Source organism: Fusarium oxysporum, chromosome 4, assembly GCF_000149955.1.
Source record: "Fusarium oxysporum f. sp. lycopersici 4287 chromosome 4, whole genome shotgun sequence".
Lineage (NCBI taxonomy): Eukaryota > Fungi > Ascomycota > Sordariomycetes > Hypocreales > Nectriaceae > Fusarium > Fusarium oxysporum.
In genome coordinates, this window is record NC_030989.1 from 4,607,449 (window position 1) to 4,628,590 (window position 21,142).

At 48.1% G+C, this 21,142-nt stretch overlaps 8 protein-coding genes across 12 annotated transcripts; 5 read left to right on the forward strand and 3 right to left on the reverse strand.

Moving 5' to 3' along the window:
• Positions 1-8: 8 nt before the first annotated feature.
• Positions 9-2,375, forward strand: FOXG_04488 (uncharacterized protein; the record flags this gene model as incomplete). Of its 2 annotated transcripts, XM_018382518.1 has the most annotated exons (5): positions 9-457; positions 501-995; positions 1,037-1,601; positions 1,643-1,865; positions 1,909-2,375. In XM_018382518.1, the coding sequence occupies exons 1-5, from the start codon at positions 134-136 to the stop codon at positions 2,054-2,056; spliced, it is 1,755 nt and encodes a 584-aa protein (XP_018239245.1). In that variant the 5' UTR covers positions 9-133. The 2 variants fall into 2 exon arrangements, with proteins under 2 accessions (XP_018239245.1, XP_018239246.1); XM_018382519.1 differs by having other exon boundaries at positions 83-995; positions 1,909-2,056.
• On the reverse strand, positions 83-3,179 carry FOXG_04489 (uncharacterized protein). Of its 2 annotated transcripts, XM_018382520.1 has the most exons (3): positions 2,786-3,179; positions 2,362-2,727; positions 83-2,311 (listed from the first exon to the last, which is right to left on the reverse strand). In XM_018382520.1, the coding sequence occupies exons 1-3, from the start codon at positions 2,884-2,886 to the stop codon at positions 2,101-2,103; spliced, it is 678 nt and encodes a 225-aa protein (XP_018239247.1). In that variant the 5' UTR covers positions 2,887-3,179; the 3' UTR covers positions 83-2,100. The 2 variants fall into 2 exon arrangements, with proteins under 2 accessions (XP_018239247.1, XP_018239248.1); XM_018382521.1 differs by having other exon boundaries at positions 83-2,727; positions 2,786-2,944.
• Positions 3,180-6,053: 2,874 nt separating this feature from the next.
• On the forward strand, positions 6,054-7,763 carry FOXG_04490 (uncharacterized protein). The gene has a single exon (XM_018382522.1). The coding sequence runs from the start codon at positions 6,277-6,279 to the stop codon at positions 7,561-7,563; it is 1,287 nt and encodes a 428-aa protein (XP_018239249.1). The 5' UTR covers positions 6,054-6,276; the 3' UTR covers positions 7,564-7,763.
• Positions 7,764-8,259: 496 nt separating this feature from the next.
• Positions 8,260-9,943, forward strand: FOXG_04491 (uncharacterized protein). Its single transcript, XM_018382523.1, has 2 exons — positions 8,260-9,275; positions 9,320-9,943. The coding sequence occupies exons 1-2, from the start codon at positions 8,343-8,345 to the stop codon at positions 9,743-9,745; spliced, it is 1,359 nt and encodes a 452-aa protein (XP_018239250.1). The 5' UTR covers positions 8,260-8,342; the 3' UTR covers positions 9,746-9,943.
• FOXG_04492 (uncharacterized protein) lies at positions 9,856-10,836 on the reverse strand. The gene has a single exon (XM_018382524.1). The coding sequence runs from the start codon at positions 10,730-10,732 to the stop codon at positions 9,881-9,883; it is 852 nt and encodes a 283-aa protein (XP_018239251.1). The 5' UTR covers positions 10,733-10,836; the 3' UTR covers positions 9,856-9,880.
• Positions 10,837-11,618: 782 nt separating this feature from the next.
• Positions 11,619-17,358, forward strand: FOXG_04493 (uncharacterized protein). 3 transcript variants are annotated; one of them, XM_018382526.1, is made up of 15 exons: positions 11,619-12,164; positions 12,219-12,265; positions 12,309-12,730; positions 12,773-13,283; positions 13,345-13,845; positions 13,887-14,120; positions 14,162-14,968; positions 15,009-15,308; positions 15,351-15,465; positions 15,506-15,577; positions 15,648-15,698; positions 15,742-15,806; positions 15,848-16,460; positions 16,503-16,586; positions 16,636-17,358. In XM_018382526.1, exons 3-15 carry the CDS (start codon positions 12,545-12,547, stop codon positions 17,216-17,218), a joined length of 4,122 nt encoding a protein of 1,373 aa, XP_018239253.1. In that variant the 5' UTR covers positions 11,619-12,164; positions 12,219-12,265; positions 12,309-12,544; the 3' UTR covers positions 17,219-17,358. The 3 variants fall into 3 exon arrangements, with proteins under 3 accessions (XP_018239253.1, XP_018239252.1, XP_018239254.1); XM_018382525.1 differs by having other exon boundaries at positions 12,219-12,730; XM_018382527.1 differs by having other exon boundaries at positions 12,219-12,730; positions 15,848-16,586.
• On the reverse strand, positions 17,247-19,017 carry FOXG_04494 (cytochrome P450 oxidoreductase). Its single transcript, XM_018382528.1, has 2 exons — positions 18,877-19,017; positions 17,247-18,834 (listed from the first exon to the last, which is right to left on the reverse strand). The coding sequence occupies exons 1-2, from the start codon at positions 19,007-19,009 to the stop codon at positions 17,318-17,320; spliced, it is 1,650 nt and encodes a 549-aa protein (XP_018239255.1). The 5' UTR covers positions 19,010-19,017; the 3' UTR covers positions 17,247-17,317.
• A 638-nt stretch (positions 19,018-19,655) lies between these two features.
• On the forward strand, positions 19,656-21,105 carry FOXG_04495 (cytochrome-b5 reductase). The gene is made up of 2 exons (XM_018382529.1): positions 19,656-19,737; positions 19,782-21,105. Exons 1-2 carry the CDS (start codon positions 19,662-19,664, stop codon positions 21,056-21,058), a joined length of 1,353 nt encoding a protein of 450 aa, XP_018239256.1. The 5' UTR covers positions 19,656-19,661; the 3' UTR covers positions 21,059-21,105.
• The last annotated feature ends 37 nt before the right edge of the window (positions 21,106-21,142 follow it).

Sequence of the window (21,142 nt, forward strand, 5' to 3'; positions counted from 1 at the left end):
GTCCAAAGAGAAGCCCTAAATCTTAAATAACCGCGCATAACATGACATTTTTCTTTTCGTCCGACGTCGGATTATCTGATTGATAAGATCCACTTCCCCCAATCCCTCCTCCAACTTCCCATCCCTAGTCAACATGAGGATCTTACGGTTGGCTTTGCTGCCCGCGGCGTTAGCTGCGACGGTGTCTTATGACTTTTCTATTGATTGGGTTCGAGCAAATCCAGATGGCGCGTTTGAGAGGTCGACGATAGGCATTAATAGAGAGTGGCCGATACCGAGGATTGAAGCGAGTATTGGGGATACGGTTTTGGTTTATGTGAGGAATAATTTGGGGAATCAGTCTACGAGTTTGCATTTTCATGGGCTTTTCATGAATGGCTCGAATCATATGGATGGGCCGTCGCAGGTTACGCAGTGCCCTATTCAACCTGGAGAGTCATTTCTCTATAACTTTACGGTATGTCTCTTATCTCTGTACTGAGAACATGCTGACTTCAAAGATCACTCAACCCGGCACATATTGGTATCACTCACACACTGAAAGCCAATATCCTGATGGACTTAGAGGACCTCTTATCATTCACGACTCAAAGTCACCTTTCAAAGGAAAATACGACGAAGAACTTATCATGACTATCTCAGATTGGTATCACGATCAAATGCAGACGTTAATACCAGAGTTTATGAGGAAAGGAAACCCAACTGGTGCAGAGCCCGTCCCTCAAGCAGCTCTCATGAACGAGACTCAAGATCTCAAAGTACCTGTTCAAACAGGCAAGACGTACTTTTTGAGGTTGGCGAATATCGGTGCTTTTGCGGGACAGTATTTCTGGATTGAGGGACATAACATGACGATTGTTGAAGTTGATGGTGCATACACGAAGCCGGCACAAGCGAATATGGTTTATTTATCTGCTGGACAACGATGCAGTGTGTTGATAGCAACCAAGGACGACGCATCAGCAAACTTCCCTATTGTTGCGAGCATGGATACTGTAAGTTTGTTACTTTTTGATTTACGTCGCTGACCGTTAAGGATCTATTCGATGTTCTCCCCGATGATCTCAACTGGAACGTTACAGGTTGGCTTGTATACGATGAAGAAATGCCTCTTCCAAAGCAATCTGTCGTCTACGACTTTGATCCTTATGATGATATGGATCTTGTGCCGTACGATGAAATGGTTAGACTTCCTGAACCAAGCAGAAGTATTGAGCTGGATGTCATCATGGATAACCTCCGAGACGGCGCAAACTATGCCTTCTTCAACAACATCACCTACCGAGCTCCCAAGGTTCCGACACTCTACACTGCATTGACGAGTGGAAAGCAAGCGACGAATCCTCAGATCTATGGAACGTATACGCATAGCTTTGTCTTGGAGAAGGATGAGATCGTGCAGTTGGTGATTAACAACCGAGATGATGGACGACATCCATTTCACTTGCATGGTCATCACTTTCAAGTGTTGCATCGAAGCGATGATGACGCTGGTGACTTTGATGGATCAGTGGAGTTTGCAGAGACGCCGATGAGACGAGATACAGTTGTTGTGAACGGAAATGGCAATGTGGTGCTGAGATTCAAGGCCGACAACCCAGGTATGTCGTCCGATTGAGTGTTGAACCAAGCTAATCTTCAGGTGTCTGGCTATTCCACTGCCATATCGAATGGCACGTCACGTCCGGATTGATCGCGACATTCGTTGAAGATCCCCTCGCATTACAAGCTTCACTGAAGCTCCCCCAGAACCATCTTGACGCATGCAAAGCTGGCAACATTCCCACCGTCGGCAACGCAGCTGGAAACACTGATCTCCTCGATCTCTCCGGCGAAAACGTCCCTCCACCACGTCTTCCAGAAGGGTATGTCCCCCAATCTCTCATGCGACACCGCTAACAGTCACAGCTTCACGCTCAAAGGCATCCTCGCATTCGCATTCAGTACATTCATGGGTATTTTCGGTATCTACACAGTCGCATCCTACGGGATGAAGAAAGACAAAAAGACCCCCGAGACAGCACCTCTCCTCGCAGAAGAAGGGCCGCAACATTAGATTAGACAATAGATCGCTACCAACGCCTTACCCCCCGTAATAGCTCATTTCTGCTTAGGCGGAGCAGCTGGATACTTCGAGACCTCCCTCAAATGATCAGGCGTGCCCAGTGCCTCCATCTGTCCACCGCGCTCCTTGAATGCGACTTTGCGACCGCAGTTCTTGCAGAAATGGCTAATGTTTGGCGCGCAGTGACATGCGTAAGGGAAAATGACACCGAAAAGAGTCGTAAAGAAAAGAGCGGTTGCGTAAATACTACATCTCAATTAGATACCTCAAGTTTGATCAGTTGCGGAAAAACATACTGTGTCATTGAAGAAGCAGATTTCTTAACCTTTGTCTCAGCGCGACGCTGACAAAACGGACAATCCATTGTATCAGCCTGATCAGCTAGCAAATGCAACGGCGTAACAGTTTCTCCCGGAGGAACCTGTGGTGTTTGCTGCGCTGGAATGACCATTGACTGATGCCCCGCGTACTGCTGCTGGGCAAGAGCAGGATGCTGCAAGATGGGCGGCGATTGCGTACCGTCCCAGTTCATTGTACTTTCCGGTGCGGGAGAAACAGTCGAAACAGGACGGTATTCGCTTGCGGGGGGAGGGCTCATTTGCGCTGGGCTGGTTTGCTCGGTAACGACCTCGGGGAGGTTTTCGTCGTCAACTTTTGGTTGTCTTTTGTACTGTCAGCGTCGCGTAAGATTTGGTGGAGGGCAAGGTTAGCGTAACGTACTCAATTGCGATTTTCTCGTCTCTGGGGGACTCAGCGTTTGCTGTGTATTTTGGAGGCGAGATGATATCCGCGTTTGTTGTTTCTGGCGATACGGTCGACATTTCGACGGGTGTTGATGAGGCTGTGAAGAAGTTGAGGCTGTGAAAATTAAGATTGAGATTACTGGAATGGACTTAAAAGATGAGAAGAGACACAGCTCGCATTCAAGAGTGCGAGGGCAGATTAAACAAAATACGTAAGCTGGGGAGACCCTGGTTCTTAGCTTGATCCTTACGAGGCGCTTTCGTTTCAGCTGCTGATCCCCGCCACTTTGACCGTTACATGACCGAAAAACATTTGATTAGCTCTGATCTTCTGTTTCAGTTTCCATTCTCATCACTTCATGATCAGCATCGATTCGTGGCTTTGAGTAAAGAATTGGGAATCTCGCATCAGGAGTGCCAAGTTTTGGAGACATCTCGAACCAAAAAGGGACTGACCCGCCGCTGGATTGGCGATTGGTGGTTTGTTGCAGGGTTGTCGGAGGCTTAGTGCTTATCCTGCAGGGATGATCACTGAGCTAGCGGAATCCCGTATCCGTCGGACGTTATTGATAAGATGAGTCGTCATTGAATTGCAACGAACTGTTGATGGCAACATCATAGGGCTGAGGTTTTTGAACATTGATCTTGAACATACTCTATCACTTTGGGTTGTGTATAGTCTGTCATATAAATATGGCTTCTATGTGTATTAATAAGATCTGGGCTAATCTCCTCAATGCCATTGAAATTGTTGCCTTCATTAAGACTCTTGCATGTGGCTTTGCAGCTCTAAGGTAGACTGTCACCTCCTTGACCAATAGTGCCAGCCGGTGATACATAAAGGCTGTTATTCAGAGAATTTTAGCCTCTTGTGTAGCACGTAGAGCTAGCTGACCAACGAAACTTCAAGATGGCCAGGCAGTTGCACGCATGTCTCTTTTAAGAGTGTAACCCAAAGTAAGAATAAGCAAGGTAGAGAGCCTCGTAAATCTATTTGAAGCCTACTCGAGTGTTTTTGTGTCACAGGAGCAATCTTCTAGGGACCTATGGGGAAACGTTCGGATTCCTTTTCTGGAACTCCTACCAGGATACAACGGCGACAACCCAAATGCTTGGATATCTGTCCTCGAAGATGAAATCGTCCCTTACGCTTCTCTAGTTGGACTTCTGATTAGATGCGGATCATTTGAAAGACCAGAAAAATCAACTATAACAGTCCGTTTCCATTACCAGACTCGTCCGTGCTGAGAAGCCATCAACGGGAGCGAATGGGTGAGAAACGGGTCCAAGGTGTCATGGTATCACAACACCAGTTCGAGTATCCCCTTAAGTCAACAATTCAAGGATGAAGTGGCAATCCGTCCGGGATATGGCGAATATGGGATATCCAACTATCTGGTTCCACTTCCCTAATAATTCAACACTCACGGAGCATTTCACAGCATCACCCGAAACTGAGCCACAGTCAGAATTGCAGCTTGTGATGGGAGTCAGATGCTCTAATTTTGCGAACCAACATACACAAATGCTAAAACTTTGCGCTATCAGCACATCGTATATCGAAATGGAAGTGGGCTGCAGTAGAGCCGCAATCGATGCCGACCTTGTATGCCAGCCAAACGGGCTAGACACACGCCATCACACCCCGTCAAAGGGAACTTGACTGCCCTTTCAAGCTTCAGGTTATCCGTAGAAGTCCTGCCAGAGCTGCCATTCACAGGCGGAAGCCAGCATGTTTCGGAACCCAGCATCCTCGAGCTCTATCTGAGGGACCCCTGGGGGATATTCCAGTATAACGGAGGGGCATACATGGATGATCCGTATAACTCGACGAAACTTGGCTGCTTCACCTCTGTTCCACCAGAGACAATTGAACAGAGACTCGCAACTTCTCTCAACACTATTACTATGTCAAGTTATGAAGTAAACGTGTTGACTGGTGGCAAGGGAGCGCCTTCTACCTATAATTTCTATGCACCAGTGCTCTGGCAGAATACTACAGCAACATGGACGGAATTCGACACGGGTATATATGAGCTGGATAAGCCGTGGTTTGTCCCGACCATTATGTCGACGGCAATATTGTTCATTTGCGCCACTGCCAACATCGTTATCCGTCAACGCATCAAAGCTCCGAACTTTCTAGATAGCTTGGCTGGTTTGACGAGACTCTCCATTTATAGATGTACCTCAAGATGGAAGTGGAAAGAGTGGCTCAGATCGCTTGGAAACGGTCAAGAATGTCAAGGTTCGGATTTGTGATGTTTATCCAGAGCGAGAGATTGGGAAGATTGCTTTGACGACTGAACTAAACGGTCCATAGCTGAGATGGGAGCGGAGCTGTGCTTAGTTTCTTTTGCCTAATTGATTTATTACAATGTTCTCATTCTCTAATTTTGGAACATCTTGTTGATTGGCAAACTGCGTTTAGGAGCTCACTTTAAGGCTGCGTTGATTACTTGATACTATCGATGGCGCTGAAGGCTTGTTGAAACAGAGGCGTGTTGTTTACAGGTGAGACTTGTGACTGAGAGCTTATAATCACCACACAGAACTTAGAAACATAGACGAGATAAAAATATGGTCCCGAAGGATTTGATCCCCTCACTCGATTGACATTGTGCGTCACTGAAAAACAAAGGATGTGTTGCATAACTGTCATGTCCACAACCAAAGTTCCTGGCTAGGCAAAAAGACCAGTGAGACATGCATGCGGCCCGCTCCATCCGCCTGTCAATTTCCTGGAAAAGCTACCGACAGCATCGAATCGCTGTAATTCTTTGCTCATTGGAGCCCGCTCGAATGTGCGACATACATTGCATTCACAGCATGTCCGTTGCTCCAGAAGAGGCAGCTCACTCGTAACCAAGACTTGGTGAGTGCGGCAAGAGAGAAGAGACAAGAGAAGCAAAGAATATAGCTCAATGGTGCTGTGTCCATACGGACCTCACCTGAAGAGCACCGTCAAAAGATGCGGAAGCACATGCTGCAGACTCAAGTCAACCCCGGCCTCGATTCTTAGCCCGGAGTGGTCTATAAAGGGACTAAGACTAGCTGTAGGTTCGACCTTATTGAGAAAACAACTACCAACCAATCACCTCAGGGTCAGTAGATGCAGAACACATTCAGCTCCTGTTGACTGAGAAGGGGCTTCGACGCACGAACGCGGGGTTGTGAGACATGATAGACTTGCCGAAGTTGAATTGGCGAATTACCTGAAAGCACATCATTATGTTGCGCAAGCAATTGCTTCTGATGTTGCCAAAGGAGGGGCAAAGGACCGATTGAAGTCTGTAGATGGAAAGGAAGGAGGAATGAGTGAACAGGCACTATCGACGTCGGCAGAGCTGAGTAGAGGATGAGAGCAGGCCCGATGTGTATAAATGCCCCAGCCCTCATGTCGACAGTTTACCAGACTCATCTTCATCAACCACTTCACCTTGAACACGGTACTTAAAAACTATCATCATGCCTTCTGGTCTTCCCACTGCTCCCGATACTGAGATCGGCTTTCAGCCGCCTCCTCCCTCAAAGGGCCCCCTCGACAAGATCCGCAAAGGTCTTGTCGGCATCATTCCCTTGCCTGAGCTTGGCGAGAAACCTGTCATCTATAATCCCGTCATCATTGTCCTCACAGGCTACCTTGAGACCATCAAGCCTGGTGCTCTTGATGAAGCTGTTCACTCTGCATACCAGCAGATCCCCCAGTTCATGGACAAGCTGAACATCAGTGATGCTCGATCGTTCTTGGACTTTGCCAACGATCTACTCAAATGGGTGCCTCACGAGAACTACGAGGGAAAGGATATCTACGATATTCTCTGCATGTTCTACTTCATCATCGACCAACCTCCTCTGGCGAACCTTCAGACTGCCATCTCGCCTGATCAGGTCGGTCAGCCGCTCACCTGGCTCTCCTCATGGATAGTCGTATATGCGCAGCTTATTGGACTGTTCATGGACTCCCCTGCCTCACTCACGAAAGAGTCTCTTGAGAGTTTCAGCCAGAAGAACTCTCCCAAGTACAATTATGACGAAGCTTTGGTCCCAGAGGGTGGTTTCCGTACCTTTAACCAGTTCTTCTCTCGCCATCTCAAGCCAGGCGTGCGACCTATTGCAGAGCCGGAGAACGACCGTGTCATTGTGTACCCAGCCGACTGCACGTACGACAATTCGGTTGCCAACCAAAACATTGTCAACATTGAGTCTGACGGAGTGATCATGATCAAGAACCTTCCCTGGACTATCTCGTCGCTCCTTCAGGGAAGCGAGTACGCGGATGAGTTCCATGGCGGTGTCTGGATGCATGCCTTCCTCAACACCTTCAACTACCATCGCCAGCACGCTCCTGTTGCTGGTGAGGTTCTTGAGGCGAAGAACATCCAGGGCGCGGCGTACATGGAGGTAAACTCCAAGTGTGAGCCAATGCGTGTCATGTGCGGCCCAGACGCTCCTGATACACCTGGATACCAGTTCTTGCAGACCCGCGGCATGATCATCATCGACAACCCCGTCTTGGGCAAGGTTGCCGTGCTTCCTATTGGTATGGCACAAGTTTCGTCCGTCAAGATAACGATTCAGAAGGGTGATAGAGTTGAGAAGGGACAAGAGATTTCGTACTTCCAGTTTGGAGGATCGGATGTCATTTGTGTGTTCCAGCCCAAGGCGGGGCTGAGGGTTGAGGATTTTGTTGCTTCGTCTAACAACACGTACTCCAAGTATGGTACCATCTTGGCAAGAGCTCCCCAAAAGTAAACAGGGGTTGCTATAGCGAATTTGGGATGCTCTTACGGTTGAAATGATAGCTATCTAGCCAAACAAACGAAACTGACATTGACCTTCCTGTCATACCTGAAATGAGGCCTGCTTTTCTGAGACATATATGCAGCTCTGGCCTGTTTAAGCCCAATGCCAGAGTTTAATCAACCCCTCAACGCTTTGTGACTGCAGATCTGGTCCCATATCTTCTTAAGAGGCTGTACTCTTTTGGAGCAGTTCATGGGTATCGAGCAGGTCGGTATTGCAGGCAGTATCACTCATGATGCATAAATCCCGACATCAACTATAAGTAGGAGAGATGTTCAAATACAGCGAAACTAGAAGATATTTAATGCTTTTATAATATCAGCAAATTTGGGATAGCTTTAGTACGCTGTTGGGTAACTGGTTGTGATTTCTCGTCCCCACACAAAAGCCGCAAATGTCTCTGCACCCCCGCACTCAAGCATCTTGCAAGACTTGGATGATCTCGAAAAGGAAACTTTGCGTTCTAGACCGACTGTTTCTGTGATCCTTTCCTGTAAAGGGCTCTTGTGGCTAGCTGAAGACCACTAGTCTCCTGCAACTTAGTGGGTTGTCTTGGATGACGAATTCAACAGATGCGATAGGCGGTTTGGCCGTGTATCAAATGATATATCAAAATGTTGAGGTCAAAGCACAATTCGGAGAATACCTACTTATACTAAACAATTTCTCTCAGAGAGGCATCTTCAGTTTCCTGATCAATTCGTTCTATTCACCATTGAGCTTCTACCATGGCCGATCCGTCCCACTTCACTGATCCCTTTTGGGAACCCCAGGATCAGATCCCTGCTGAATCCGACGCTCAACCCCAAGTCAGCCCCTTCAAAACCGCCAATCTTCTATACTCAACCTCGTCTTCCTGGGAGACTACCCCCGTCGGAATTGACTTTGCCGTGGGAGGTCTGGGTACCATTGCTGCCAAGGCTACCTCCCCCAAGAAAGGTGTTACATTCACCATTCGCCCCGAAAAGCGGGATGAACAGCCAACCCTGAAGCTAGAAATCACAAAGGATAACTGCGTTCTATCCAAGAAAGAGAAAGATGCCGACGAGTTTGTCGCATATAAAGAAAAGCTCAAGTTTGAGCCGGGCGAGGAGAGAAACAAGTTTAACGACTTTGTCATGTTTCCGAAAGGAAAAGCCTCAGCTTTGCTTGACACATTGACTACGAAGGCTACTTATTGGATCTCCGTTGATAGGAGTAACGCTCGCATCCGGTACGGCCAGCATCTGATCAATAATTCCATGACTTTCATGGAGATTCAGTTCAAGAAGGAGAAAGCTGCCTGGATGGATAACCTCGTTTCCACCGAAGTTGAGCAAGATGGTTCTCCGATTTCCAACCAAGGCATTGTGTACAAGCCACAACCCGTCACGGTTGATCTCCCGCCCGTGGTTATCCCCGAGTCGGAGATGACACTAGACATACTGGAGAAAATGTCAGCCATGACTTTTGCCAATCTGCCCAAGGCCTGTCAGAAACTGTACCACAATATCTCTGGGGCCAAGATTACAGCGAGACCGGTTGATTTCCCAGAGCTCCCTGAAGCGATCGACGAGAGCTGTAGAGATCCTAAAAAGGTCTGTGGTAAGATCCTTGAGGGAAAGAACACTTTTGGAGACAAACTGGAGACCTATCTTCGTATCACAATTGGTGATAATCTGGCATGTTCTTCCTCCCCGGAATTGTTCACAACTAACACCAACAGGCGGATTCTCCTGGTATCCCTTATGTGATGGAGATCTGGCCTCCAGGCCACAAATCACCAATTCACCAACACGGTGATGCCTCGGCAGTCATCAGAGTCCTCTACGGAAAGATCCAGGTATCCTGGTTCGACAAGGTTGAAGAGGGAAGTCCGTCACAGTTGATTGGCAATCCGGTCATTCTCGAAGAAGGCAAAGTCACTTGGTTGGGCAAGGATCAGTATCAAGTTCATCAGCTTGAGAATACTTCGGATACTGTTTGTATCACTCTCCAGTGCTATCAGTTTGATGACGATGATAGAATTCATGACGAAGCGTTTTATTGGAAGGATGAGGAGGGGCACAGGAGGAAGTTTATTCCGAATAGCGATAGGGCTTACGGACAGTTTGTTCGGGAGGTCAACGCTGAGTGGAAGAAATCACACTGAGTTACTAGTATAGAGGGCTATAACCAAGTTCATCATTGTTCCTGTCCGTCGCATTTCCTGTCAACATTCTTCTATCCTAAACAATCTTGGGGCCGTGTCTTCCTGCAAGTATTGAAAGCCGTTCCTAGGCTCTTCTCACGTAACAATAGAGTTAAGAAAGTCCAGATAAGGTTGCTTTGATACACTGCCCTCTTTCAGTGGTCTTGTCGTGTGCTGGAGAGCAGCTCTGTGACAGTTCAAAAATGCGTTTGTGGCAGTAGAGTTCAAAGAGCTGAGTTTAAAGTTCTTTTTATCCCCTTCGCCTGCATTCCAAGTCAAGCTGAGGTCAAAACGCGCATAAATGCGATGTCCACCCCCATCGAGCTTCTTCACAAGATAGTCCGAGAAGTAAGCGCGCGAAGTGCCTGGCCCGGTCGCCAGTTCCTTCATGTCGACCAAATCATCCGGAGCATCTTGGTAAGAATCTCTGTCCCACGGCTTAGGAATCTTACCGATCAAGACGCTCGGAGTGTCCATAATGCCGTTCACTTTGAGGGCATCAGACTTGACGTATTCATGAGTGCTGGCGAAGAAAACATCGGTAAGTTTAGAGTCCACTCCCCAGCAAGTATTCCAATTCGGCGCTCCCGAGCCAGTTGCAAAGTCCGTGATGTCCTCCGTAGAGTTTACCAACTGGTAAGCGGGTTTGTTCGTTTTGTTGGACAAGCTCCCAGTTTGGGCTGCACCATCAATGACGAGCTGTCGGGTGACGAATTGCACCCATTTGAAGTCGTCATACGTAGAATCATCTTTGAAGATGAGACCGAAGCCGCCATATCTCTTGGTATCCTCAGGGACATACAGTCTGCTGACCAGTGCGGCAGTCCCAGTGCCGTCGATGCTGGTTAGTTTAGCATTGACTGCATTTTCAGCTGGAAGGGGGTTCGAAACGTCTTGGGCGACCAGTTCGGCAAACTTGTTACCATAGAGTGGTGTCTGGTTGGTCATGGTTATTTGTTGATTTGGGTTTATGGGTCAAGGTGTAGGCAATTTGATGTGATGAAGGAGCACTGTTGAAGAGTGAGTGTTTTCGGGCTTGCGGAGAGAAGACTGCACTCGTGGAAGTTAGCCCTTATTTATCTTTTCATGAATGCAAGCTGAAAGCATGTGATGTGATGATGTTTAGTCATACCTCTTTAGCAGTGTGGCTTCACAGCCACTGTTCAATAGTAGGATAGAGCTGAAAGCACAATACCAATAAGCAACAGCGAAACTTGTGACATGCTGCTTCATGGCTTACTTCAGCGGAGTAAGCCTATCACGAGACCCTTCCAATTACTGAAAGAGAGCAGTGCGTGGTTACATTCATACCATTATTGACGTAAGCGGTGTTCTGAACATGACTTATTAGCTTGACATATCATTTCAGGATTTCGAAGTTTGTTTCTAAATGCAAGAAACTCAATGCATAGTCCTTCGACTGTGATTAGAAATGTAAGCGGTATCATGTATCCAATCACAATCGACTTGGAGGCCGAGGGAGTGAGTCCAGCTGATCTTTATCATTCTGGTGGTCAAACAAAGGGCCGGAATGGCAACCATCACCAACCCGGAATAGGTTGTTTCTTCGAAATGGGCGTGCTATTAGATCAATAGTGGATTATAAAGTTCTAGCAATTTGGCTAAATGCAGTATCATACGTGACCAATGGGTTTTGACGGTGCCAACGTAGTTACCAAGCAAGAAAACTACGCGCCCTGAACCTTAACAAGTTAACATTGCAGCATAACAGCGGAACACTACGCCACAACATGAGTAAGCCATATTGTGGCTTCTGTTGTGAACAAACTGCTGCTGCCACTGTTGACGTCAATGCCCACATTCACAGTGCCCTGCCCTCAGTTCACTGCCACCAAGGACTCTCTTACCCCTTCCCCTCTCTTTTCACCTTTTTTTCCTTCTAACATCATGCAAAAAAAAAAAAAAACTGGACTTCTCGGGCCGCAGTCGTTGTAAAATTCCAACACCTACCTATTTAACGAGCGCATTTACCTCCTTTTCTAGAAGGATCGGGGATTGCGGAAGGAACTCCCCTGTGCTCGCCATATTCTTTGGGTCGCAGGTCGGTCGCCTGGCTTCGGAACCAGTCCTCTTTGCGCCTCAGCGCTGAGTTGGCAGAGGCTTATCTAGGGCCGCCATGTTCTTTGGGTTCCTGAACAAGCTTTCTGTCAATGAACCTGACATTTTCGGCTTGCGATACCTCGTTCATTCATTGAGCCCGGTGAGCATAGGATTCATGTTGTGTTGCTGACATTAGTGTACAGAGAATATGGCGGCGCCTTCGCAGTACCGATATCGATCTTTGCCACTTTGTCTCTCAAATATGGACTGAATCATGTTTATCTTTGAAGCTCCACGCTGCTATAACGAACTGGCCAGGGTGAGTTATGCTTGATGCCACAAAGCACGACGAGAAACTGATGGTGCCTGGTAGGATGGGGATGATATGTCGGGTCAGGGCTGGGCACCGTTCGACCACTGGTATATCTGACCTGAATCGACGCGAGCCACGCTGACGATACAGTCAATCGGATGACCGTAGCGAAAGGCAAGGCTTGTTTTAGCAGCAAGGTTCAACGCGTATTCCGTATTCCGTATCCCGTATCCCGTTTGCCCCCACATTATCAATCATGACTCCGCGCTAAACCTCTTCTGGTGCTTTGGAGCGCTGCGCACCTTACGTCCAACCCAGCTTGATGGTATATAACCTGAAGGGACGCGACAACATGCGACTTCTCAAGATTATGACAGACTCATACCATGAATGCGGATAAAGACTTTGGCCCGCAGCGAGCGGGCGTTTTCGACTTTACAATTCTTTTTGAACAAAGTATTTTGTCTCTCCTCCCGACTGGTCTGTTCATCTTGCTTGTGCCGCTGAGATTCTATGTACTCTGGAACAATGAAAGGGTCACCAAATCTGAACCCTTGTTGTGGGCAAAAATGGTAAGCAATCGCTTCTTCTTGCTCCTTGTGCTAACAAATCAGGTCACGACCGCCATTTATGCCAGCCTTCAAACCGCTTTACTTGTCCTCTGGTGCCGACAAAACTCGACAAATACAGCCATCGCTGAGCCTGTCCTTGGCTTGATCGAATCTTTTGCACTTGCCGCTTTGTCGTTCGTTGAACACCGAAACTCAAAGAAACCGTCGAAGTTGATCGGGACATTTCTCGTCATCACCATCATCCTCGACATTGCCCTCGTCCGAACCTTTTGGATACGATCGATGCGGACAACTGCAGCTGTATTCACTGCCTCCTTCGTACTTAAGACGATTCTCTTGATTCTCGAAGAAACACCAAAGAGCCTACTCAACGAAAAAGAAAAGATACACGAGACCTCATCGGGAGTGGTCAACAGGAGTTTCTTCTGGTGGTTGAATGGACTCTTTCTGCAAGGCCATCGCACCATTCTCGAGACCGAAGACTTACAGGCAATAGACTCAAAGTTTGATACAGACCATGTATCAGCGCCGTTGGAGAAACAATGGGAACGAGGTAAGCCGAGACTCTCCGATCTATCCCGAACCTTATTGCTGTGGACATCTAACAGTTGCAGCCCGCAATAGTGGCCAGCCCAGTCTCTTGAAATCCACTTTCCTCGCATACAAGTGGCAATTCGCCGCCGGTATCATCCCTCGACTCCTTTACAGCGGCTTCAACTTTGCGCAGCCCTTCCTCATCCAATCCGTCATCGTGCTCGTCAGCAAAAAGGAAATGTCGGTCCAAATTTCCAGCGGGCTCATCGGAGCAACAGTCCTCATCTACCTCGGCCTTGCCATTTCTGGCGCCTGGCACAAACACATGTCTTACCAGTTGGTGACTATGTACAGAGGTGGATTAGTGTCTTTGATCTTCAAGAAGACGCTCAAGCTCAAGACCACGTCCATCAAGGACTCTGCACCTGTTACACTCATGACGGCGGACGTGGAGACTATTGTTGCTGCCGGAGCCTCGGTCCATGATATGTGGGCAAACATGCTTGAACTTCCTGTGGGGATTTATCTGCTTTATCGTCAAGTTGGTAAGCCTAGCTTGCTTGTGCTGGTTCCAACCGTCAGTGAGTACTCTATCCCACGTTAGACCAAGCTAACAGTCAAGTCACAACGATCCTCAGCGGCATCATCTCTCCAGCCATGGAGCCAGCGACAGTGAAATGGAATGAAGCTGTTCAGAAGCGAGTTGGTGAAACATCAAGCATGCTCAATCAAATGAAAGGCATCAAAATGATGGGCTTGACAGATTTCTTTCGCAAAATGGTCCAGGGCCTAAGAGTCAAAGAGCTCAAAGTATCTGCCAGGTTCCGATGGTTGCTCGTCTACTTCAATGCCCTTGGTAAGTCGCCTCATGATTGCGTTACATCGCTAACGGTACAGCCATGATCTCTGCCCAGTTGACGCCGGTGGTTGTCATCATGTCTGCAATTTACTGGACCAAAGCAGATGAAGGCCTGAGTGTCGCAGAAGCGTTCACATCGCTGTCCCTGATCTCTCTTGTGACTCAACCACTTATCATGATTCTCGTCTCCTTGATGCAGATTGCAGGTGTTGTCGGGGGCTGTGGCAGGATTCAAGCGTTTTTGCTCCTGGATGAGCAGGTTGTTGCTAAGGAGACAGTCGATGTTGACGCCGTCACTGTGCAGAACGCCAACTTTCAGGCGCCCGACGGAAATTCTTTGCTCACCGATATAAACCTCCACATCTCGCCCGGGACACTAAACATGCTTGCAGGCAGGGTAGGCTGCGGAAAGTCATCACTCTTGAGAGCGATCATCGGCGAGCTTATACCAGCAGAGGGGACGGTCGAGACCGAGGACTCTCTTGCGTATTGCGACCAGGTACCATGGCTCCGCAACACCACAATTCGAGAAAACATCGTTGGGCTGTCGCCGATAGACGACAAGTGGCTGTCGACAGTTCTTCACGCTTGCGCTTTGGATGAGGATCTCCATCAATTGCCCCAAGGTCAAGAGACAACTGTTGGTTCTGGTGGAGTGGCTTTAAGTGGAGGCCAAAAACAGAGGGTTGCCCTTTCACGAGCTGTCTATTCGCGAAAAAAGCTCATTCTACTTGACGATGTCTTCAGCAGCCTTGACAGAACGACTGCAGATACAGTCTTCCATCGCCTTCTGGGGTCTGATGGTTTGCTTCGGACGAGCACTGTTATCTTGGTAACCAGTAACGGTATGAGCTCTCCCGGTTTGAAGCTTTTCTAACAGTTTAGTCCATTATCTACCATTCGCGGACTTTGTTACCGTGATTGAAGACGGCCGAATCACTCGCAATCAAGTTCCATACTCTCAACTTGAAGCCACCGAAACTCTAAATACTATCGCACCAATCGAAACTCAGGAACCTACACAAAAGGACATAGTCAAGCTTACTCCGAAGAAGGAAATTGACTTGGCTCGAAAGACTGGGGATACCGATTGCTACAAGATATATGTTAAGTCAATGGGTTGGAAAGTCATTAGCATCATCTTTCCAACTTCAGTGATCGGCGCCGTACTTGAAGCCATGCCTCGTGAGTATTGTGATCTTTGTTCAGACGAGGCTAATGATATAGAAATCTGGTTACGAATATGGACGGAGAAAGGTGAAGGCTCGAAGGATGCCCATTACGCAGGAGGGTATATAGGACTAGTCGTTGCTTCAATGGCCCTGGCACTCCTAAACATCGAGTAAGTGAACCGGTTATAGAAGCACCTCGCTGATTATCAGTTACTTTCTCATTGTAGGCGTCGAAAAATCATCAAACAACCTCCACGAGCAGCTTTTGAACTCTGTCTGCAGGTGCGTACGCCGTCTAGTGTTGGACTCGTCAGAGTTATCGAGGTGTCCGTATCTAACTTGGTTTCGACAGAGCCCCTTTGCATTTCTTTACATCAACAGAAAACGGTAGCATTCTGAACCGGTAGGTCAAGGCCCGGTTCCAAAGTCTTTACTGATCCGAGTAGCTTCAGTCAGGACATGACACTCATCGATATGTCTCTTCCGCTAGCGTTCTATCTGACACTCGATTGTAAGCACTTCCTGATTATGAGACTCCGCTAACTCTCCCAGTGACCTTGCGATGTCTGGTTCAAATTGGTGTGGTAGCATCCGGAGCCAGCTACTTTGGCGCGTTTCTCCCAATTTCATTCTTGGCTCTATATCTCATCCAGAAGTATTACCTTCGTACCTCCCGACAGATGCGACTACTGGATCTGGAAGCCAAGACACCACTCTACACACAATTCACAGAGATTACTGCTGGACTCGCAACTATCCGCTCATTCGGCTGGACAGATGAGTTTCTGGATGAAAGCTGTCGTATGCTGAATACATCACAGAAACCTTTCTATCTCATGTTTTGTATTCAGCGATGGTTAGAACTAGTGCTGGACCTCTTCGTTGCTGGGATGGCCATCTTGTTAGTCACAATTGCGCTTCGAATTCCCGGTACCACTAGCGAGGGTGCCATTGGGCTAGCGATGGTCAACCTGCTAGGGTTGAACCTGACACTAACAATGGTGATTGATCAATGGACGACTCTGGAGACGTCACTTGGAGCTATTGCCAGGTTGAAATCGTTCATCAGCAACACCCCGAACGAAAATAAGCAGGATGAGACCGAAGTGCCAGACAATTGGCCAGGGGGTAGAATCGTGTTCGATGGCGTAACTGCGTCATACAGGTACGCGAGAGCTTCTCCTGGGAGTTCCGACTAACAACCTAGTGATGAATCGCAACCTGTACTTCGTGATGTTTCTCTTACTGTTGAAGCTGGGCAAAGAGTCTGCGTATGTGGACGTACTGGAAGGTAATGGCCAAAGTCGATTGATGATTCGATGAACTAGCTGACATCTCAGTGGCAAATCATCTTTGATCCTTTCAATTCTACGTTTACTCGAGCTACAATCAGGAAGGATTCATATCGACGGCAAAGACCTAGCATCACTATCACGTCAACATATCCGATCCCAGATAACAACAATCCCTCAAGATCCCGTAAGCGTCACAGGCACAGTACGACAGAATCTTGACCCGGAAGCACTCATCCAAGCGGATGAAATCCTCATTGAAGCTCTTAGAAAGACTACCCTATGGGCAACCATTGACACCCGCGGTGGACTTGATGCTGATCTGAGTGAGCTTGGATTTTCAGTCGGCCAACGTCAATTGTTTTGTCTCGCACGAGCCTTCCTCTCACATTCAAAGATCGTCCTACTCGATGAACCAACCAGCAGTGTTGACAACGCTACCGACAAAGACGTACGACGTATCATTCGAGAGGTTATGCAAGGGCGAACAGTGATTGAAGTCACTCATCGTCTTGACTATGTGACAGACTTTGATCTCGCCGTTGTCATGAAGGATGGGCGAATCATCGAGACTGGCGACCCAAAGGAGTTACTCGTCCAGAACTCAGCTTTGAAGGCGCTGCGGGGATGACATCACTCTACTCACCATGTATATCAATGTTCTTATATACATCTCATCTCATCTATTGTACATTAAATTTATTATACTTTTGTCTATCCATATCCCAATCTAATCGCTCTTTGAAGGCCACTTTATCCTTCGCTCTGCCCTCACATACAGGTTGTTCGGTCGAATCAATTGAAACATTGGATCATACTCAACAGGTCCATCTTGTGCAAGACTGAACTTGTATCGATACACCAACTTGGGCAGGAAGACCTTGACTTCTTGCAGAGCAAAGTTGAAACCAACACACATACGAGGTCCAGTGGCGAAAGGAATATACGAAGCATTAGGGCGGTTCTTGACACGATCAGTGTCCCATCGATCAGGATCAAACAAAGCTGGGTTGTCCCAAATCTTGGTGTTGTTGTGAATGTGGTGAAGGGCGGGAATGACGATAGAGTCTTTGGGAAGCTTATAGCCACCGGGGAGGACCATGTCGACGGATGCTGTTCGTGCAGGTTGGTACGAAGGGTTGTGTCGTCGTTGTGTCTCCTTGATGTACTTGTCAAGGAAGGTAAGTTTGTTGGTAAGGTCGGCAGTGATTTGGGTGTTCTCATCGAAGCCATTGTCCACCATTTCTTGGAGAAGTCTCTCTTGCATGCCAGGGTAAGCAACGAGGCCGTAGAGCAGCCATGAAAGAAGAGAACTAGTTGTTGTGAAACCGGCACCAGTGGCAACAACAAGAGGCTCCATGATTCGCTCACGAGGAAGCTTGTTGCCCTTGCTATCACTAGCACGAAGGACATAATCGACCATGTTCTCGGCTTGGACAGCAGCATCCTGCAGCTCCAAGTCTCCCTCACCCTTGGAAGCGTTCTCAACAGACTCCTTCATCATCAACTCCATGTGCGCGCGAGCATCCCGGAGACGTTGAGGGTCACCGAATGGGAGGTTCTTGTACCAGCTGCCCATTGAAGTGATCTTCTTGTTGAGTTCCAGAGATTGCGCAATTCTCATCACCATTGCATGAGGTCTTGCATCAGGAGAGGTAAAGTGTTGGAAGTCCATGCCAAGCACCAACTTGCCGACAGCCTGAGATCCAAGCTTCAACATGTAAGGATACACATTCCAAGCCTCGTCGCGCTCATCAAGTTCGTCAAAAACCTTGAACGCATCCTCAACAGTCTTTTGCATGGTAGGAGCATAGTGTCGCACGGCCTTGGGACCAAGAGCTGGAGGCAGAAACTTGTGTACCTCTTTCCACTCTTCTGTATCAGTGTCACCAAGGAAAACACCAGCCTCCTTGTTCTTGATGGGGAACAGAGGGTGACCTTCGATGATGCGTTTGGAGAAAAAGTCTGTCTCGCCGAAAACAATGTTGGCCAGCTTGGGATCATTTGTGTGATAAATGGTGCTGCCCATGTTGGTGGTCTTGAAGAGAGGGCCATACTTCTCGAATAACCGTTGGTGGTTACCGAGATGGTCAGGGTACACTTCAAAATAGTTGCCTACAAGAGGCAGACCTTTTGGGCCTGGAACCTCGCGAACAGCCTTTCCATCGATGGTGATGGAAATGTCATCAGTGGCGAGGACGTCTGCAACGGTTGTCAAAGCATCGGACTCAGTGACAAAACCAATGCCTAAAAATTAGCGACATCGCTTCAGCCAATGAATCTACTTACCAGATGGATCAACAATTGCAAAATGCGACGCCACCAGATGTTGAAGACCTTGCTCGTCTAATGACGTAGGGATCTCAATTTCCTGGGCAGTTGAAGGGTCTTCACCCATAAGATGGAAACGTTTAGTAGCCATGATGAATGCTGAGAATTGTCTAACAAATGACAGGCTGCTACGGAGTGTCTGTCTATATAGACCATCGACGTTAAATGAGCCGAGGCTCAGAGCCTCAACGTCGAGTGGATCTACAAACCTTGCAATCTGTCGGTAGATATGGATAGGGGTGAAGAATTTGACGCTTGGACGGGATGATTCGGTGGCGCATATAAAATCTCCGCTGTACGTTGGTGAGTACTTAAGTTTCGGTGTGGCTTGCACTATTGGACGGGTATCGTCGATTTGACTAATTTAGCTTATTCGTATGGAAATAACGCATTTGAGTCATGGAATTGGTACGAATATGCCGGCAGCTTATCGTGTCTTTAGGCAATCAAGGCATGAACAACAAATCCGACGGCATTTACGTTGAAACCGAATTCCGTGCCTCGGTCAATGCAACCTTTGATCCATGTTTATCGGGTTTATATCCTTTAAAAGTTGGTGAAATCATGAAACGGAGCAAGCACGGTCTCTCGGCCGTTCCGGACCCACAGTCGGCCGGGAAAAGACCTTGGAGCCTCGGTTTGACCTGATGAGGAAATTAACTGGCCAATCCTTGATGTGGTATTTGATTGCATTCATATAGCGTGCCTGCGCTCCGTAATTGTTTTCTGTGCGGTTAAAGAAAATGGCTTCGTTTACTGCTAAAGAAGTGGCTGCTCACAACACTCGTGATGATTGTTGGACAATCATTAACGGAAAAGGTATGTTTTTTTGTTTTGGGGTTGAGAATTTTCTGACGGTTTAGTTTATGATGTTACGAAATACATTGAGGATCATCCTGGTGGTGCGGATGTCCTGATTGAAGTTGCTGGCAAGGACTCAACGGTGGAGTTTGACAATGCAGGCCATTCTGAGGATGCTTTTGAGATTATGGAGGAGTATCTGATTGGAACGTACAGTGGTGCACCTGTACGAGGCGCCCCAAAAGCTGTGACGCTCAAAAAGGCGGCTCCAAAGGCTGTTGCTGAAAGTAGCTTCACTTCAACGGCACTCACAGCTACCGCTGCTATTTCTGTCGGCGCTGTTGCGCTTCAAGCATATCGATTGAACCCTGAGATGCTTAACTCATTACCCAAGCTCAAGACCAGTGGCTCAGGACCTGGTTTCCTTGAAGGCTTCTTGATTGCTTCAGCGCTCTTCACCGTCGCTGGGACAATCACCGCCAAGAAACTCTCTAAGCATCTTCACTTCGAAGAGGGCGGCTTTATGAGCTACGCTCCTCACAAGAAGATGCCCAAGGTCACAAAAGTCAACCCCCTCATTCAACGAGGCTGGCTCGACCCAACAGCATACCACGCTCTTCCTCTAACCGAGAAGGAATTAATCGCCCCCAACGTCTACCGTCTTGTCTTCAGCCTCCCAACACCCACAACAGTCCTCGGTCTCCCAACAGGCCAACATCTCGCCATCAAAGCTGAAATCGACGGCAAGACAGTGAATCGCTCATACACACCCATCTCCAACAACAACGATCTGGGCAAACTCGAGCTCGTCATCAAATGTTACCCCGACGGACTTTTGACAGGAAAATACCTTGCCAATCTCTCCCTCGGCGATGAAGTTTCCTTCCGCGGTCCCAAGGGCGCAATGCGCTACAAGAACGGTCTCTGCAAACGAATAGGCATGCTGGCCGGCGGAACAGGAATAACGCCCATGTTCCAAATAATCCGCGCCATCTGCGAAGACGATCGCGACTTGACACAAGTAAGCCTCATCTACGCGAACCGCTCAGAACAAGATATTCTTCTACGCAACGAACTCGAAACCTTTGCGCGTCGATACCCCCAGAATTTCCGCCTGTACTACGTTGTTGAAAACGCACCAGAAAATTGGACTTTTGGCACGGGGTACGCTACACAAGAGCTCATGCAGGAAAAGTTCCCCGCGCCAGGCGCCGACTCGAAGATCATGCTGTGCGGACCGCCGGGGATGGTAAAGGCGGCAAAGACCTCGCTTGGCAACCTTGGCTTCGAGCAGCCCGGCGCTTCTGCCAAGATGAGCGATCACATCTTTTGCTTCTAGACTCTTTTAGATACTTTAATGATACTGCATATTCCTCCGTGCCCGCACACCCATGTCGTAGGATCGGCACCCATGAAACCTTGT

Excerpts from the sequence above, each read along its gene's own strand:
- FOXG_04493 (XM_018382525.1), top strand. The coding sequence starts at position 12,545 with ATGAATGCGGATAAAGACTTTGGCCCGCAGCGAGCGGGCGTTTTCGAC. Across the intron at positions 15,699-15,741 it reads AACGGTAGCATTCTGAACCG|CTTCAGTCAGGACATGACAC; the intron begins GTAGGTCAAGGC and ends TGATCCGAGTAG. Across the intron at positions 16,587-16,635 it reads GTATGTGGACGTACTGGAAG|TGGCAAATCATCTTTGATCC; the intron begins GTAATGGCCAAA and ends CTGACATCTCAG.
- FOXG_04489 (XM_018382520.1), bottom strand. The coding sequence starts at position 2,886 with ATGTCGACCGTATCGCCAGAAACAACAAACGCGGATATCATCTCGCCT. Across the intron at positions 2,728-2,785 it reads GACGAGAAAATCGCAATTGA|ACAACCAAAAGTTGACGACG; the intron begins GTACGTTACGCT and ends ACAGTACAAAAG. Across the intron at positions 2,312-2,361 it reads TCTGCTTCTTCAATGACACA|TATTTACGCAACCGCTCTTT; the intron begins GTATGTTTTTCC and ends ATTGAGATGTAG.
- FOXG_04495 (XM_018382529.1), top strand. The coding sequence starts at position 19,662 with ATGGCTTCGTTTACTGCTAAAGAAGTGGCTGCTCACAACACTCGTGAT. Across the intron at positions 19,738-19,781 it reads GACAATCATTAACGGAAAAG|TTTATGATGTTACGAAATAC; the intron begins GTATGTTTTTTT and ends CTGACGGTTTAG.
- FOXG_04492 (XM_018382524.1), bottom strand. The coding sequence starts at position 10,732 with ATGACCAACCAGACACCACTCTATGGTAACAAGTTTGCCGAACTGGTC.
- FOXG_04491 (XM_018382523.1), top strand. The coding sequence starts at position 8,343 with ATGGCCGATCCGTCCCACTTCACTGATCCCTTTTGGGAACCCCAGGAT. Across the intron at positions 9,276-9,319 it reads TCACAATTGGTGATAATCTG|GCGGATTCTCCTGGTATCCC; the intron begins GCATGTTCTTCC and ends TAACACCAACAG.
- FOXG_04490 (XM_018382522.1), top strand. The coding sequence starts at position 6,277 with ATGCCTTCTGGTCTTCCCACTGCTCCCGATACTGAGATCGGCTTTCAG.
- FOXG_04494 (XM_018382528.1), bottom strand. The coding sequence starts at position 19,009 with ATGGCTACTAAACGTTTCCATCTTATGGGTGAAGACCCTTCAACTGCC. Across the intron at positions 18,835-18,876 it reads TGCAATTGTTGATCCATCTG|GCATTGGTTTTGTCACTGAG; the intron begins GTAAGTAGATTC and ends GCTAATTTTTAG.